This window comes from Pongo abelii, chromosome 3 (genome assembly GCF_028885655.2).
Source record: "Pongo abelii isolate AG06213 chromosome 3, NHGRI_mPonAbe1-v2.0_pri, whole genome shotgun sequence".
NCBI classification, from domain to species: domain Eukaryota; kingdom Metazoa; phylum Chordata; class Mammalia; order Primates; family Hominidae; genus Pongo; species Pongo abelii.
In genome coordinates this window covers 1968922-1986741 of record NC_071988.2, presented here as the reverse complement: position 1 = coordinate 1986741, position 17820 = coordinate 1968922, and the positions used below count along the sequence as shown (strand labels likewise).

General features: G+C 46.4%; 1 protein-coding gene across 6 annotated transcripts in view; it reads right to left on the bottom strand.

The window, feature by feature from the left end:
• Window positions 1–17820, bottom strand: part of NSD2 (nuclear receptor binding SET domain protein 2) — a 111313-nt gene that overhangs the window by 21746 nt on the left and 71747 nt on the right. For 5 of the 6 annotated variants that reach the window (XM_054554904.2, XM_002814508.6, XM_054554903.2 and 2 more), the window contains 7 exons: window positions 7735–7866; window positions 6760–6883; window positions 5467–5667; window positions 3645–3824; window positions 3135–3291; window positions 2796–3001; window positions 961–1064 (listed from right to left, as the gene is read on the bottom strand). In XM_054554904.2, the coding sequence (XP_054410879.1) occupies window positions 961–1064; window positions 2796–3001; window positions 3135–3291; window positions 3645–3824; window positions 5467–5667; window positions 6760–6883; window positions 7735–7866 (1104 nt within the window). Of the gene's footprint in view, window positions 1–960; window positions 1065–2795; window positions 3002–3134; window positions 3292–3644; window positions 3825–5466; window positions 5668–6759; window positions 6884–7734; window positions 7867–15184; window positions 16616–17820 lie in introns of those variants that run through there. The other variant, XM_024246460.3, reaches the window with a different exon arrangement.

The window sequence follows — 17820 nt, the reverse complement described above, 5'->3', positions numbered from 1 at the left end:
CCTTGTGGTTTATTATTAGTGAAAGACAAGCAACCAAATAATAAAGCAGTAGAGACAGCTGAAAATCAGCTGGGGTAGAAGTGCATAATCTTAGGGAAGAGGGCGAAAGACACCCTTTTCACTGCTGTGGTATGACAAACTGTACACTTTGGAGAACAATCTGGGAATATTCCCCAAGAATCTAAACATTTCATGCTCTCTGACCCTGTGATTCTGTTTCTGGGAATCCATCCCAAAGAAAATATTATATAAAGATGAATACAGAGCACTTTCTTTACATACAAAGATATTGACTGCAGCCCACATTTTACAAGCAAAGGCAGAGCACCTGACCTCCGGCACACTCATCACAAACACTCATCAGGAACGGCCACAAGGCTCCTGGGGATGGGGCCCAAGCAGCACCAGCTCTGAGCGCAGGCAGCCCTGAGGAGCCTGGAGCTCTCACAGAGCCCTGCCCTGGCTGCACTTCCTCCTGCTCTCCTGCTGGGGCTCTCGAGCTCACTGGAATAAACACAGAACTGGCAAGCCCCCCCACCGCCCCTGCCCCCCCGCCCCGCCACCTTCCTCTCTGAGGTAGAGGATCTACGGGTTTGGGGCTCAGTCGCTGAGCCCTGGCCCCACATGACTGACTCCCAGCACTTGGTGACACCCTGGTGCAGGTAGGAGGCTCATCCCTCAGCTCCTCCTGCTCCAAGCAGCCCGGTCAGGACTGTCACCCCAACCCTTCTCTAAGCTACCAAGCCAAGCCTCACGCTCCAAGGCGGATCCAAGAACCCCCATGCAGATCCCCCCATGCCATTTGCTCATGGTCTCTTGTGTGGCCATCCATGCCAGGCACCACAGATCCTGGCTGGTAACAGTCCTCTCCCCAGCCATAACCTGGGTGTGCCTGAGAACCTCTCACGGCCCTCGGGGAAGACTCCCTCCACACGCGCGCATGCAGCTCCCACACACCACCTTGATGTGCTTGTATGGTGGGGGCTTGCGCTCGCTCTCCTGTGTTTCTCGGGCTTCCCTCTGAAGCTTAATTTCACGAAAACGAGCTTCAGCTTCTTGCAGTGCTAAAAAGTCAATGAAATAGGAGTAAAGATTTTAGTAAATAAAGGTAACTACCTTTCAAGCTCCATATTTTTATAGTACACTCTAAACTTTCAATGTTAAGTATAGTTTCTGGTTCCCATAAAACTAGAGTCTATGAACAACTGTCAGTGGGCAGGTATTTTTAAATGCGGCCAAGTGTGTGAGGCAGAGGAGTGCTCAGAGAACTGCCATCACCCCTCTACAAGGCAGGCCCAGGGCAGAGTTCTGTCAGGAGCTCCCTGTCCTCCACTATGGTCTAAGGACAAAGCACCAGGGTCAAAGCCTGGGACTTGCTGTTCTCAGACAGAAAATAAAAATGCACCTGAGGCCGGGTGTGGGGGCTCACGCCTATAATCGAAGCACTTTGGGAGGCCGAGGCAGGCGGATCACCTGAGGTGAGGAGTTCAAGACCAGCCTGGCCAACATGCTGAAACCCCGTTCTCTACAAAAAAAAAAAAAAAAAAAAAAAAAATTAGCCAGGCATGATGGCAGGTGCCTATGGTCCCAGCTACTTGGGAGACTGAGGCAGGAGAATTGCTTGAACCCAGGAGATGGAGGCTGCAGTGAGCCGAGATCACACCATTGCACTCCAGCCTGGGCAACAGAGCAAGACTCAGTCTGAAAAAAAAACAAAACATGCAGCTGAGCTCCTCTCGAAGCGAAAGGGGTTCTGAGAGATGAACCATAGGCTCAAGCAAGAACAGAGGAAACACAAACCCCTACAATCCGTCCCGAGAAGGAGGCCAGCCCCATGTCAACGCTAGACGTGTCCTGTGGTCTGCCCTGTTTTTGCAGCCGCAAGTCAGCCACAAAGGTTTCTGGCTCTACAGGACACCTGCATCCACAGTTAGGAGACTTCGCCGACAGTCGCACCAAACACATCAGGCCACCTCTCAATTTCGTCTCGCCCTCTTAATAATTTTTTAAAATCTTTCAATGCCTACCCATTCTTTATGAGATCTCTGAGTGCCCACCATGCACTCCTACCACTCAGTGCAGCCTGCAAAGCTTCTGGCAGCATGGAGCTAACAGAGCTTTAAATACGCGGGTCCCCGCCTGCACTCACACAGGAGCGAGCGCTGACCCGGCTGCAACACAGCGTGTGCTTCTCCCTGAACGAGCCACATGCACACACCTCGGGTTTTCTCTACTGGCCTCATTCTCTATTGACCTATCATAAATACCAGTTCCTCCAGTGAAGGGTCACATCCCTATCCTGCCTCCCTCAAACATGGGTCATCAGCCGGCCATGCCACATCGTTGCTCCTGCTTCCCACCCCAGCTGAGGAATCAGAGGCCAAGCACCTCGTCTGCTTGACCACCCCTGATTCCTCACGCACTGAAAGGTAAATCAAGCCCCCAAGAGCCTGCTGCACAAGGTCCAGACAACAGGACCCTTCCTTCAGATCTGCATTTTACATAAAGGCAAGCCATGGAACATTTCTGTAAATTAGTACTAAAAATAATTTCTGAATAATAGGTTTACAGAATTTTAATGAAATTAATCACAAACCAATGTTACAAAAGTCATCAGTGTATCTTACTCTATGCTCAACAAATAAACCAGACTGCAAACATTTTCCTAATCTAAAAATACAGATTGAATGCTTAGTCCAGTATTCTCTATAAAGATCAAATTTTAAAAAATAGAAATTAGGGGTAAGAAAATGCACGAGAGTGCTGTCTCACTCTCCATCTGAAAATCTCCATACCGTTTTTGAAGACTCTTCCGATCCCTCTGACCCCCTGGTAGCGGCTGCCCCGGTCCCCCTCCATGTACGGGAACACTCGCGCCTGATGCGTCCAGTAATAATCTTTAGACCCAAAGAAAAACACAGGGAATTCTCCAATCTCGTGCTTCATTTTCTGAATATTTGGGGGAACATTTTTGGGATGGCAAACTTCTGCCGGCCACCATCTATTATAAATATTAAAAACAGGATTCACAGACTCCTCAGAGAGAGCGATAATAATTTCAATACTTTAAGTACTGTAAAGCGAACACATGTGAACAGAAAAGACATAAAAGCATACGATTCTATGTCTCACACCTGTAGTTCCCAAGTTTCACCCAAATGATATCCTGGAAGTGCAGCTTCTTCCCAGCCCTACAGTCATTGCAGAACCAGCTGCCGTCAGGCATCTCGATGTTCAGGCAGTCAGGGTGGAAGGCCGCTGGGCAGGACTCACAGCACAGAAGGCTCCCCCCTGCAAGAGGAGGACGAGGCGGCCAGGCTCAGCCTGTCTGCTATGGCTCAGCCCAGATTCAGTGCTTCACAATCTACACTTATTACAGCCTTAACTTATAAACATCAGTTTTAAAACAGCGATCTGTACATTAGCACGAGAGCAAATGTCATTTTCACCACAGATAATTTCCTGTATGTTTGCAAAATGATTACAATTAATTTAGAGCTACTGTGATATACTATGAATGTGAAGACGCACAGAACACTGTCGACATCAATGAACACACCGCAGACAAGCAATGAGCCTGCCTTGATACGTGGCTCCTGGGAGTGAGAGGCGGGTGCCGCAGACACCCCCACCAGGCCCCTCACCTTTGGAGCACACGAAGCACCAGCTCACGTTGACGTGGGCGTGGTGTCGCTTCCCCTTCCGAGCAGTGAAGTGAGCAGTGCAGATGATGCTGTTGGAGGCGATCACTGAGCATCCTGCTGCCAGACAAGCATCTCCGCTGTGATAGGCAACAGGGCAGCGGACACACCGCATCATTTTACCTGAAGGCAAAGAAACACACCCTAAGGACCCCAAACATTGACTCCAGTCATAGTGAAAAGAGCAACTAATAATTACTCAGCCTCCATGAATTTGAAAAGTTAATGCTAAAATGAAATGGAGGTATTTGATTTTAAAAAAGCTTTCAGAGCAAAGGTGCTTCAAAACCATGTTTGAGAAAATGGTCATACATCTAAAATGCCGCGTTTCTCAGCCTGGGCACTGCAGGCATCTGGGGCACGTGGGCAGCCGTCCTGGGCATTGTGCAGTGTTGAGCAGCATCCCTGGCCTCTACTCACTAGATGCCAGGAGCACATCCCCAAAATATCCCCAGACATTGCCAAATGTCCCCTGGAGGACAAAATTGCCCAATAAAGAACCACTGGTGTCAAGAAGTACAGACAACCTGCCACCCTCATCCCACACACCTAACATTAGAAAATCCAAATGTAATTTGATTTAAAGATGTTTTCTTACATATAATGGGGCCATTAAAACCAGAGCAAACAGGCTGGGTGTGGTGGCTCATGCCTGTAATCCCAACACTTTGGGAGGCTCGGGTGGGAGGATTCTTTGAACCCAAAAGTTGAAGACCAGCTTGGGCGACACAACAGTGAGACCTCGTCTCTACAAAAAAATAAACAAAATTAGCCAGGCGTCGTGGTCCCAGCTACTTGAGAGGTTTAGGTGGGAGGATCACCTGAGCCTGGGAGGTCAAGGCTACAGTGAGCCATGATCACACCACTGCATTCCAGCTTGAGCAACAGGAGACTCTGTCTCAAAAAAAAGAAAAGAGGTCAGAGCAGTGGCCTAATAGTTCAAGACCAGCCTGGGCAACATGGTGAAACCTCATCTCTACAAAAAAATACAAAAATTGGCAAGGCGTGGTGGCTCATGCCTGTAATCCCAGCACTTTGGGAGGCTGAGGCGGGTGGCTCACCTGAGGTCAGGAGTTCAAGACCAGCCTGACCAACATGATGAAACCCCGTCTCTACTAAAAATACAAAAATTCGGTAGGTATGGTGGCGCATGCCTGTAATCCCAGCTACTGGAGGGATGAGGCAGGAGGATCGCTTGAACCTGGGAGGCAGAGGTTGCAGTGAGCTGAGATCGTGCCACTGCACTCCAGCCTGGGCAACAGAGGGAGATTTTTTTTCTCCAAAAAAAAAAAAAAAAAAAAAAATTACAAAACCAGCCAGGTGTGGTAGCATGTGCCTGTAGTTCTAGCTACTCAGGAGGCTGAGGCGGGCAGACAGCTTGAGCCTGGGAGGACAGCTTGAGCCCAGGAGGTCAAGGATGCAGTGAGCTGTGACTGCACTGCACTCCAGCCTGGGTAACAGAGCAAGACTCTATCTCTATAAAGAAAAAAAAAAAGCCAGGATAAACAAAATCTATCAAAATGGTCCAAAGGTTGCCCCTCTCCTATAGTTAAGCATCTTTAGGGTGATATTTAGGATGGAAAGAAGGAAAAGGGAGACAGGTCCTTTGTCAAAGAAAACCCAACCCAGCCGATGTCCAGTTAGTCACTCAAGATAATTAATGCTCTTTGATGACAATCCCAACAGCCCACCTTCCCAAGCGCCCATGGGCCTGCGTCTGGCCTGCATCTGAACCCACAGCAAGGCTGCGCAGGTGCACCTGTACCTTTCGACGGCCTTGGGTTTGAAGGGTTGGAAGCATGGCAGCTCACACAGCTGTGGAGGGGGCAGCGGAAACCTCGGCTCTCAAATACAGTCAGGGGGTATTTTTTCACACAAGCCTCATGGTAAAATTTTCCACACTGAGTTACCACACAGCGCTTAACATCTGTCTTGCTCTCTTTACACACGAAACATGAGTGAATCCCTAACAAAAAGTTAAAGAAGGGGTGGAGAGAAAGGTGCAAAGAACAAGAATTAAATTGCAGTTCTGAGCCACTAAAATCAAGCAACTCCTCTTCAGAGGCAGCCATGCTGCTAAAGCACCTGGCCCTGTTTCCAACCTTGCTCACTAGTCCAAGCATTCTCCAGCAAAAAGATCCAGCCATCAAGGATTACCTTGCTGCGATCTGAGCTCCAGCTTCACCTGAAATACAGGAGAATCTTACTAGGCAGCCTGGCTGGGGAGGCCCAGTCTAACTGGCAAGAAGCTTGAAGGAAGGGGCTCCTGTGAAAAGAGGCCTTTCCTCCTTGAGAGCAGCTGGCCAGTGGTGGAGCAGTCACTTATGATTCTGGGCAGGCAGACAGACACTCCCAGAAGTGAGGTGCTGCTGTGGGGCTGCCATGGCCTGGGAGACTCTCCAGGTGTCTTCCTGACCCAGGAAGTGTTGTGACGTGAGCTAGGAGACTCCTTGGGCCCGGTGAGTAGGCAGGAAGGGCCACGGCTGTGCAGGTGTCCTCTCATCATCCTCACAGACCCCAGACTGTGCCGGGCGACACCTGATGCAGTAACATGGAGGCAGAACAACAGCACTGACAACCCAGGACAAGCCTGGAGCTGTTCTTTCTGTTGAAACTGAGGCTCAAGGTGACACTGTGTCTTCATAAAGAACTCCACGTTCCTATGGACTTCAGTGTTCGGTGACCAACCAGGTTACCTGTACCCTTAATGCTGCACTGTCTGAGCGGCAGTGCCCTGTGGTGGCTGCCTCACACACAGCACAGGCTCAGGCCAGCCCACGGGATGAAAAGCCCATGACCTATCATCCCGCCACCCTGCCCGCCACCTGATGGAAAGGTACCAAGGGGGCACATATGACTGAAATCAGAGCAAACCCTGCAGCTACTGAGAGGTGGGTACACCTGCCAGGTGTGGGCTACAAGCTCCAGAGAGGGCCAGGTGGTGGGAGTGGGGAGGGAGCTTGTCTTCTGCAGGCACCTCAGGGCAGGACTTTGTGCAGGGGGTTGCAGGAGCAGGTGGCCGGCCAAGCTGCAGAGCTGCCCACCCGTGGGAACTTGCCTGAGGCACACTCACTGCAGGTGAACCTCCCTTCTGGCCTCCGGGAAAGCCCAAGGCAGGCGAGGTGGAAAGCTCCGCAGCAGGGTCCTTCACAGAGCAGGAGGCTGCCCGGCTTCTCACACAGCTGCGGGGGCAGAGCAGGCGGGTAAGCAGCGCCCGGCAGTCCCTTCTGTACCTCTTACCACAAGGGAAGCCGTCTGCTTCTGTCTCCAGTGGCAGAAAATCCCATTTTGCTACTCAAGGATATATAATAACATGCATGGGCAAACGTCTGGCCCAAGCAGAACGTACAAATACAGTATCAGATTAAAACCAGATGACCGTTACATAAAGGGGCCAGTCCTCAGCAATGGCAAAGGAAGTAACAGGATCACAACCCTGAAGGATACATCCAAGCAAAATATTTCAAATCAGATTTGAAAATCAACAGAAATCAAAGGCACCCTAATCCAGATGGCAGGTGCCACGCTGACTGCAGGCAGTATTCACACTTCCCATGCATCGACTGCCTGGCATGAAAGCTCCCATGCCATCTCCAGCTGACAGATGGGGCAGGACTGAAGCACAGAGTGTAGGTGGCCTGGCTGGGGTCCTGTGGGCACACACAGGTCTAGTGATGGCCTCCTCAGCCCACAGCCTGCCTGTCCAGTGTGCATGTCATCAGTGAAGCTAAAATAGGCCTAGCACCTCACCTTTTCCAACAGGAACTTTATGTATGTGTGTGTGTGTGTGTGGATTACAGGATGTGTATACAAATCTCATCCTACATGTGAATTATGGATGTTAATGGAGGCAACTTAATCCCAGGATTCCACTGAGAGTCAGTCTGACCCCTTCAAAACAGAGATGAGTGAGTGATGGTGAGACTGGGGAAGGGGTCTGGTGGGAAGAGAAAAGACACTACAAGTTCGCTCTGCGTACCGGGGCCCCAGTCAGACACCAGCACGGACACAGCGGATGCTGCCTTCTCCTCACCTGGCACACATACTCCTTTTTGGCAGTCACTCCTCGCTCAGACTTTTTGGATGAGACGGACACTTCAGTTTGTGTTTCGTCTGCACTTTCGTATGGGGACTCCGAGGGCTCGTCTCCCAGGCTGTCCGAGACCTAGAGATGAAGGAGGCGGATGACAGTTCACTAGTCACAGAACACAGTGGGTGGCCATGCCCTGCAGGCAGGCTCATCCCGCCCAGCCCCACCACCCACCGGTCGTTCTCAGCACTGGTCCTGTACCGCCAGTGATTTCACAGTGGAACCATCATCAACTGGTTTTTGTGATAATATAACCCGTCAATTAGGCTATGTAGAAAATTCAAAAATGGACTTTATTCTACCTAGTATTTAGCATATATATGCATATAAGAGGCATATTCCTTAAAACGAAGGAAGTGTTATGAACATCCAATTTGCTCTAGTAGGTGAACTAAGACAGGCTTTTTGGAACAAGAATCTTGGCCCTTCTTACCTAGTCTGTTCAGGTTCTACTACTCTAAGGTGGGAGAAACATGCTAACACCAAACGAATGTGTAAAGGAACCACGGATGAAGTCAGTGTCAGCCTCATCAGGTGACCGTGCTGTCCAGCTGCCGCCGGGGCGGAGACCACGTGTCCTTTCAGAAGTATGTGCCTATGCGGGGGTGCAGAGTCAGGAGAGGCTTCCGGACTCACACCACAGGCTGACTGTTCGGTTTCTCTTCTTCCTCCCATTGCCTATTTGTCCTGATATTTCACAGTTCACTTGTTCTCCCCACCAGAGAAGTGAGGTGGGCAAAGGCAAGGTAAAATCTACCTACTTGATTCACATCTGAGCCTAGGTAAAAGGCCTGGGATAAAGGCATGGAATCCCTGAGCGAGTGGAATGGCTCGCAGGTTGTGTCTCTTCTGCCTCTCTCTCCCCTTCATTTAATAGAAATCACTGAAGACCAGGCTGAATACAGCCTCACCCTCATGTACACAGCATTTCACCCTCACCTGACAAGCAACATCAACAAATATTTAAATGAATAAAATAGAGAATCTTCTTGTCTGTCAAATCAGTGTTTAAAAAATTTGGTTTTTATTTGATGTTAGGAAAATAAGTGTTGAACACTGAATTTTGGAGATGAAACAGAGCAAAAGCATAAACTACATTTCCTGTACACCTCAATCATCACAAAAACAAGTAATTATGTTATCGGCTTGCTGTTTGCCAATGAACACAAAGTCAGAAATTGGAATTGGGCCATATTAAAAAATAAAAGCCAACCCCACCAGGGACTCTGACCAATCCTGTGACCTTATCAGTGAGCTTTTCCACATTTAGCTGACATTACCGGGAGCGGTGGAAGAAAAACAAATTAAAAACAAACACAGAAGTGTTTGCTGACTTCAGAGTAGTGTTAGAGTAGGCTTTTTTTTTTTTTATTCGAGACGGAGTCTTGCTCTGTCACCCAGGCTGGAGTGCAGTGGTACAATCTCAGCTCACTGCAACCTCTGCCTCCTGGGTTCAAGCGATTCTCCTGCCTCAGCCTCCTGAGCAGCTGGGTATTACAGGCACCTGCCAACAAGTCTGGCTAATTTTTTTGTATTTTTAGTAGAGATGGGGTTTCACCATGTTGGCAAGGCTGGTCTTGAACTCCTGACCTCGTGATCCACCCGCCTTGGCCTCCCAAAGTGCTAGGATTACAGGCATGAGCCACCACACCCAGCCAGAGTGGGCTTTTTCCAAGGGCTTCCGTCGGCTCTGACTGGTGACTGTGGGTGGTGACAGATGTGAGCCACTCTTCTCTTCTCACTAGATACGTCTCCTGACAGCACAAAGTCTAAATAAAACGCAGCCTCTTAATCTCAATTTCCTCACCTTTTCCAGGAAGATGGACTAGCATCATGAACACTAATCAGAGCAGTGCACATTTTAAGGCTCTGTCACTGTGAGGCTGCCAGGAGGGCCCTGCAGGAGCCGTAGCACACATCCTGCTCTTTAACACCCACAAAGGGCCACTTGATGTGCTCTGAGTTCAAACCTCAAATTTAACAAGCCCATCAGATATGGACTCAGCAGTGGGGACCTGAGCACTTCTGAGATGAGACTGGAGGGGGTGCCAGGGGAGCACAGGGCATGGGGAAGCAGTGGCCACACTGTCTGGGGCCCCACTCAGAGAGTCACCCACACAGTAGCCCAAGCTGACCCATCTGATGGGGGAACCAAGGCCCAGAGAAAGGGGCCTTCTGCATGGCTCAGGGGAGAGAGCCCCAGCGCTATCCACCAACCCATGCTCTTCCCTTAACGTGGTGGAACAAACTTAAAAAGCTTTTAAAATGAGAAAAAAAATGCATGGAGAGAAAGACAGAAAACACAAAGCAGTCCTGGGTCAGAGGAAGGAACAGCACCTTTTATTTCAGATTTACAGAAAAAGTTAGCACGTTTCCACTTGGAGAGATTTCCTACATTAACAAAGTCTGTTTTGAGGAAATAAACACTGAATACATATTTTGAATGGAAATATATAAATGTTAACGACACACATGAGGCTCATTTCCTGATCAGGGTCTGGGACCCACATACAGAATACAGACCTTACAATAGTACAGTCCATAACACAGATTGCAGAGATTCCGACTTTTTCCCACCGCACCCCCTCCCAGCCACTGGACAGACAACTAGCCACAGTCGGGAAGGATCCAATGCTCTCGGCTCGGCAACCACCCGCAAGGAGAGCAAAGTACGAGGGCGTCCCACAGCGAGCCTTACTCCAGCCGCAGGCTCCACCTCCACGCACCAGGTGACGTGACTCACTCGGAGAAGCCATTTGTGGAGGTGGCACATTCACCTGTACGGTCCCAACATAGTCCCAAATCTCAGTCTACAACATCTATGATCTATTCCATATCCAACGGGATGCATTTGGAAAGGAAAAGTGCAGGGACTGAGCGGACACAGACTCTGTCAAGAACTTTCCCGTTGCTTCCTGCGTCCACCACAGCCATGCTGCGGCACTGAGCTCCAGGCAGCTTAGCTCCTGACTTTTCAAAGTTTTCTTCAGTCTGAAAATACTTTCTCCACTCTCTACTCAGAATAAGATAGTACCAAGTTGCCTATTTGCCTTAGAAATACATTCCTTCAGGGCAGGGAATGCAGTCTCCTTCATCTATTACAGGGACTTTTCCAGATGATATTACCAAACATAATGGAGCCTAGTGAACACATTCCAGCCAACTGCTAAAAGCACGTGGCCCTTCAGGGCGACCTGTATGAGCCACAGTCAGATGCCACCTTCTGTGACTGCAAAGCGCTCCCCTACTCTTCAGAGTGGCGTCATACACATTGAGTTTTTAATTTTTTGACAAAACAAATCCCTTCACAACTTGAATACGACATCGTTTTTGAAATACAATTACAGACCTTGAACAATAAATATTTCTACAAACTGACATAATTTTCATGTTGAAGTGATGGTTTTGTAAAGAAGGAAGCTGATGGTGAGAAGTACCTCCACAGTGTTTGCGTTTACAAATGACAACAGCCCTGTGCTCAGCAGATTAAATGAGTGTGAAATCAAGACTAATCTCAAACAGGTCTTCCAAGTTAACAGCACAGTAAAATGTTAAAGTGGAATTAAAATAAGTCACTCATCATCTAAAATACTATAGTTCATAACAATTTTTATTAAAATGATCCTTCTAGGTTACACAAACTAGAAACTTCCTGGCTATCCCTAAATTCTAGGGTCAGGGCTGGGGGTGAGTCTCTGAGAACAGAGGAAGTCTCCATTCACAGAGCACCACTGCACACCACAGTAGTCTTCTAACCTGCACAGGCTTTTGTGTAGCTGTAGCCACATAGCCCCAAGCAGGTGGCAGCAAGGACCAAGTGTCACCTGTGGCCAGAGTGAGGCCAGGTGGCTGCTGCTCCCAATTCAAGGCCTGCCCTTGTCAAAGGTAAAATGAATCTAAAATATCCTATCAACCCAACTTTGTCCCACTGTGTCCTGAGCAGTGGCCATCCCACAGGGAGTGTGCTGGGGAGGAGCCTGGTCTGGCCGACTGCAAGCAGCAGGCTGTGCACTGTCTGTGAAGGACTTGAGGACAATGACAAAACTGCCCACAATACACCTGCTTCCACTGGCACAGTGCTGAGCAAACCCCCCATCAGCCAGACCAGGACCCCCACCCCACCTCAGTCATTTCTTGAAAATACCATATGCCTGGATGGTCAGCATGCTTCAAAATATTACCCGAGAGTTATATGCAAAAAGGCCAACAACTACAGGTAGGCTAGAAAAAAACATAAATGTGGACCTAACACGTAACCATGGAGTTCAAAGGTATCCAATCAAAAAGATGAGGCCTGTCGGGCTGTTGGAGAGACACCCTGCTGTAAGAATGTCCCAAAGGAAGCATGCCCCTTGCTCATCCAGTATAGGAATCAGATGAATATAATACAAATAATTTTCTACCTGCTAATTACAGTCAATTTGACATCACTGCCAGGTAAATTAGTGGTAATTTCTAACATTCTAGGTAAAACAATAAAAATGGTACCCAAAGGGATCAAAACCAATTTCGTTGACAAAAAGTCCTAAAATATGAGTCAGAATATTTCTTTTAAAATAAGCAAGACCCGCCAGGTGCAGTGGCTCACATCTGTAATCCGAGCATTTTGGGAAGGTGAGGAGGGTGGATCACGAGGTCAGGAGTTCAAGACCAGCCTGGCCAATATGGTGAAACCCTGTCTCTACTAAAAATACAAAAAAAAAAAAAAAAATAGCCAGGTGTGGTGGCAGCCGCCTGTAGTCCCAGCTACTCGGGAGGCTGAGGCAGAAGAATTGCTGGAACCAAGGAGGCGGAGGTTGCAGTGAGCCGAGATTGTGCCACTTACTGCACTCCAGCCTGGGCAACAGAGTGAGACTCTGTCTCTAAATAAATAAATAAATAAATAAATAAATAAATAATAAATAAATGCAAGACCCCCCAAATTTTAGAAGTTAAGAAGCCAATAACGGCTTTGTGAGTATTTTAAGAAACCTTTTCTAATGACAGTTACCTCAGTTTCTCTGGCAAAAGACTATAATTTAGCTTTATAATCTCAAAGATAAACCGCAAACCTCAGCAATTACTCTATTTATAGATTTTTTTTAAAAACTAAGGTGATGAATTTATTGATTTTAAAAGCATAAAATGTTATATTTTCACACTAAGTCAAAAGGGCTCTCAACTGGTCTGTATACAAAAGTCTACCTGGCCAGAGGAATCTTTGAAATTAAAAATTTAAAAGGGCTAGATGTTAGAGAAGTATGTTGTAAGTCAAATGAAAAAGAAATGAAGCAAGCTTGCCAAAGTCATAACGACCTTATTTTTCATCTACCGCTATCAGACAGGAGCCTCTCCAGCGAGGGGAATCCGTGGCTTTACAGCCCTTCAGGCACGTCTCAGGCCCAGATGCAGTGACTGATGTCAGCCATCAGAGGAGCCTCTGCCGCCAAGGCAACCCTTTCAACTCAACTGGATCAAATGAGCCAAGGACTTTTCCCTCATTTGGAAATGCTTATACTGGCTTCCATGCCGAGACACAGGGGAGGACAGAAGCCCAGCTCGCAGCCCTGCCACCACAGGTGCCACCCACTCACATCAGGCTTCTGGCAAGAGCCTTCTCAGGAGCACTTTCTTATCATCTTAATTTTATATACATCCACAGGCACTTTTTTTGGTTTTGGAACTAGATGCTAATTTATAATCTTAGTTTTCTCTTTTAAACTTCTCTGTGAAAGACTCAGCACTTGTTCTGGCAGCCTCACACACACCTCTGGGCACAAACCATGGGCAAGCAAGGCCAGGGCCAGGGCAGCACAGGAGCAGCAAGCTTGCTCCTGACAGCATGGCTCTCGCACAGCATCCTCCCTCCTTTCCTGTGGTGTGCTCAGCTCTTAACGTCTCCAGCTACATGAAACTCTCCAAATGCCCATCTCCCCACCCCATCCCCGTCTTGTTCCCCAGTCCCTGAGCACCCCATTTTAAATCTACCTAGGCTTCTGTGTGAAGTACTTAAACAAAAAACACAAAATCAGATCTCCCTAGAGCTGCGGAGACCTCTCGGAGATCCTCTAAGCACCACTCCACCCACTCAAGAAGCAGCAGTGTGACAGAGGAGCCCCGGACTCCTGTCCGAGGACTCTGCACATCACACACAGTCACCCTCTGCCTTTCACGACATGAAAGGTTGTATGTCTTGAAACCTTGCTTAAGTTTCCTATTGGTTTTAAGAAACATTCTCTTAAAAACACTGGAGCTGTTTCTAGTTGGGAGATACAGGTATAAGAGATAAAATGTATACTCAAGACAGCACTGAGATGTAACTACACCTGGAGTCAGTATGACTGAAAAAAGACATTTAATTTTTGCATGAACGCTGAGGAAAGGCCCACAGATCCATCTAGAGCAGGTGGGGCAATTTTAGAAGCAGATATATAAAGGCTTGATGGCCCAATGGCTCTCAGATCAGTCTTAGAAAAACAATTCAGGACCTCTATTGCCAATACGTGCACTACCTGAAGATACCACCCTATTACAATGGAGTACTTACGTTTTTAGAACAGCTACAATCTAAGATTTTATATATTCTGACAAGTTTTCACCTCTTGTGAATGCCTCAAGTTTTACACTAGAGAGCCACCTCCCCTCTCCAGGCACAGTCATAGTGTGTGGAAGATGGTCTGAAGCGAGTCAAATGGGACTAAAATGGTTCCATGTATGACAAACAAAATTCATCTCAACAACCAGCAATTCAAATGTCTTAAGGCTAGAATGTATCACCATTATTTTGAGGTTCTTATGAAATGAAGGAATTCCACGTTAAATTAGTAGCATAATGAATTTCTGTACTCTTGGCAAGCCAATGGTCCTCCCTAAGTTCTTTCAAACAAGAGCCGTTTACACCCACCTCCTTCAGGAAACCAGGAGATGGTCCTCTCGGAAAACTCCACTCCTCTATGATGAGCCCACTCCTGGTATCTGAAGTGGGACAATGCTGCCACACATGGGACTGTCCCTCTCACTGCAGAGTGCTGAGTTCACTTGCCCCTGCCCACCTTCCCAATGTCCCCAGGGAACGATGTCACCACCACCCCCCCCGCCCCTGCCCCGCTGAGAAACACTATCATTCCCATCCACATTCCCCTGGGTATTCAGCTGATGCCAATGTCATGCTGCTCTTTGGACACCATTTGGTCATTTGCAGGGTTTTGCTTTCTCCATAATATAGAGGGAGGACCTATGCACTGGCTGACTTCTAATGCATCTATCAGTTATGGGCTAGCTGGCTAGCAACCTGTGCAAAATTCATCATGCTGTAATTTCAAATGAAATTCCTTCATTTTCACCAAAAGCCTTTCAGGGTAGAGTCTTTACTCTGGGTGACTGCTTATTGAACCAGAGCCATTTTTATGCCACCTTTTCTTTTCCCATCTTTAAATTTCGTGATTTTTTTTTTTTTGAGAATTTTAATTTTACTCTTGAGCTTTTTCATGTCCTTTGGAGTAGCACAGCTTAGATTGCTCCTAGACCAGCTTTGGGGCTATGTATCCTACAACATTTGAGCAGAGCCAATAGAGCAACCCAACCAGCCCTCAGCCATACAGTCCAGCACCCTAAAGCGCCACACACACAAATCCAGTGTTCTGCCACTTCTAGGTTTATTTCATCCTCGCATGCATAATGCAGTCAAGAGGACCACTTTTCATGCCAAAGCAAAATTTATACTTTTGGATAAAAATAGAATGATGGCGATTTTATCATTTTTATTATTATAACCATTATTACTGTCACAACAGGAAACCACGGAGTCCTGGCCAGGCACCCTAAGCATCTTACATGCGTTACATTACTTAATGGTTTACAACAAAATATTAGTCAGAAACGTTCATTAAAAATAAAACACAGCCAAAGAATCTGCTGGGAATGAACTGTGGGCTACTCGCATGGTACTGTGAATAGTACACCTTCTGCTTTTTTGAGCTGAAGAGCAAGTAAGCCTTTTCCTCACCATGCAAAAATGCGGACACCTGGGGCAGGACACCAAGGCTGCTCCCCGACATTAAGACAATGAAACATGAGGGCTGATGCTCTATAGAAGCAACTGATGCAGCGATTGGTGTAAATAACCTGATTACAGTATCCCCTTGGTCCGGGGCCTTGGATCAAAAGGGTTAAATGGTTCACAATAATACTGTAAATGGTATTTTTTTCTAAAAATTTACCGTATCTAGTGTCATAATAAAACTGTTTAGTAAAAAAGGATAGAATCAAAACTCTTCCTGCCTCTTATGTTGGAAATTAGTGTAGTATCTACAATACTGAATATATCTCATTGGCAATGAGAACAGCTGATGAGGACTCCTCCTAACGTGTGCTGTTAGTTTGTTTCTGAGGGTACCGACGCTGATATCTTCCACAAAAATCCAGTAAGTTACAAACTAGAGGAGAAGCAACTCTAACAGGGCCACCCCTTCCGTGCAAGGCCCTGCTGCAGCTCTGGACAGCCCCCAACTAAAGGGTCTGCCTTTCAACTTGAAATCTACATTGACCACTGGAATATGAACGTGTTTCTATTATGAGATGAATGTGATTGATTAAATGGCCTTGATTAGTTATCTTACCTTGGTCTTAAAATTTGTTATCTGTTTTCTTCATTGTATGTGTTTATTAATACCAGTAAAAACAGATTATCACACATCTTCCATAAAATGATTGTGATAGAAATGTCACTGAGTGTGTACGATGATACGCCACCTGCAGCAGCATCCTGGAATATTACATCATTCTAAGTGCAGTACAGAGCAGCTGGGTTCAAATCCAACTTGACTGGTGTGGGCTCCCACAAAAGCTGTTACCAGTGAAGGCGAAAAAAATAAGAATTTGCTCTACTAAAGGAATAAAAAATGAAGTTACAAAACACTTAAATCACATTAATTCCTTCACAGGCCTTTGTCATGCAAGTGGGTAATTTTAATTTATTCTCTTCCTCAGGGTGATGTAGTACCATGTAATAATTATTCCAATAAAAATTTTTATTTATCACATATACCTTTTTCAAGAAGAATTTAAACTACAACATGACCTAAAGTGTTCTGAAATACCAACCCTATGAAAGTACCTTATTTCAAACAAATGTGATGAAAGGGAGGAAATACAAACATGCAAAGGGGGTGTGACCCAAATGGGTGTGCGTCAGTGTGGACCTCAAACAGCAATTCTCATGGTCACCTAACTCATATCAGAATCAGGCCCAGCAGTCAACAGGCTGTTTTTTATAACACTACACTTTGCCTCATATGCTAACAGGCATTCAGCATTGGAAACATCACAAACATTTACTGTAGTTCAGTCGCATTAATACATAATAGACAAGTTTATTTGTTCACCTAAAGTAGTTTTAACAGCATAATTCTATAAAAATGAACACTAATGGAAGATTTATCTAAGCCATACAAAAGTAGTTTAATGGAAAAGACCGAGTAATTTAAATGTTTTCATATAAGGAACATGATGCACACTATGGGATCTATGAATCACCTTCAAAATGTAGGAAGGTGTATTAATTTCACATATTTAATGTATTATATAAATGTATTTAACAACCTATCAACTTCTGACATTCTGAAGAATTAAAAATTAAGTCTAACGATGATAAAATGCTTCATCTATGTCTTCTCAAGGTCAGAACAACTGCCTAGGCCAGGGAGACTGAGCTCCCCCGACTCATGGGCAGGCCTTGACCCCTGCTACACTGGCCTCATGCAAGACTCTAAATCAAAGCCTTCAATAGACATGACTTAGGGTCAGGAATAACAGACAAGATTTCAGCAGGCTCCATGTTCTCTCTATTGTACCTGACAATAGTATAAGCAACAACTCAAGTGAATAACCGGACCAAAATTATGATAACAGAAAAACTCATTAAAAGCTCTTTAAAGCAAAAATCTCAACTTAAGTGAAAAATGTTTAATATTCTTCTTTGGAACTATAAATGACCTTTCATTTAATTTTCTAAGATTTTAACCTGAACTTGGACAAGAAAGAAAGGAAAAA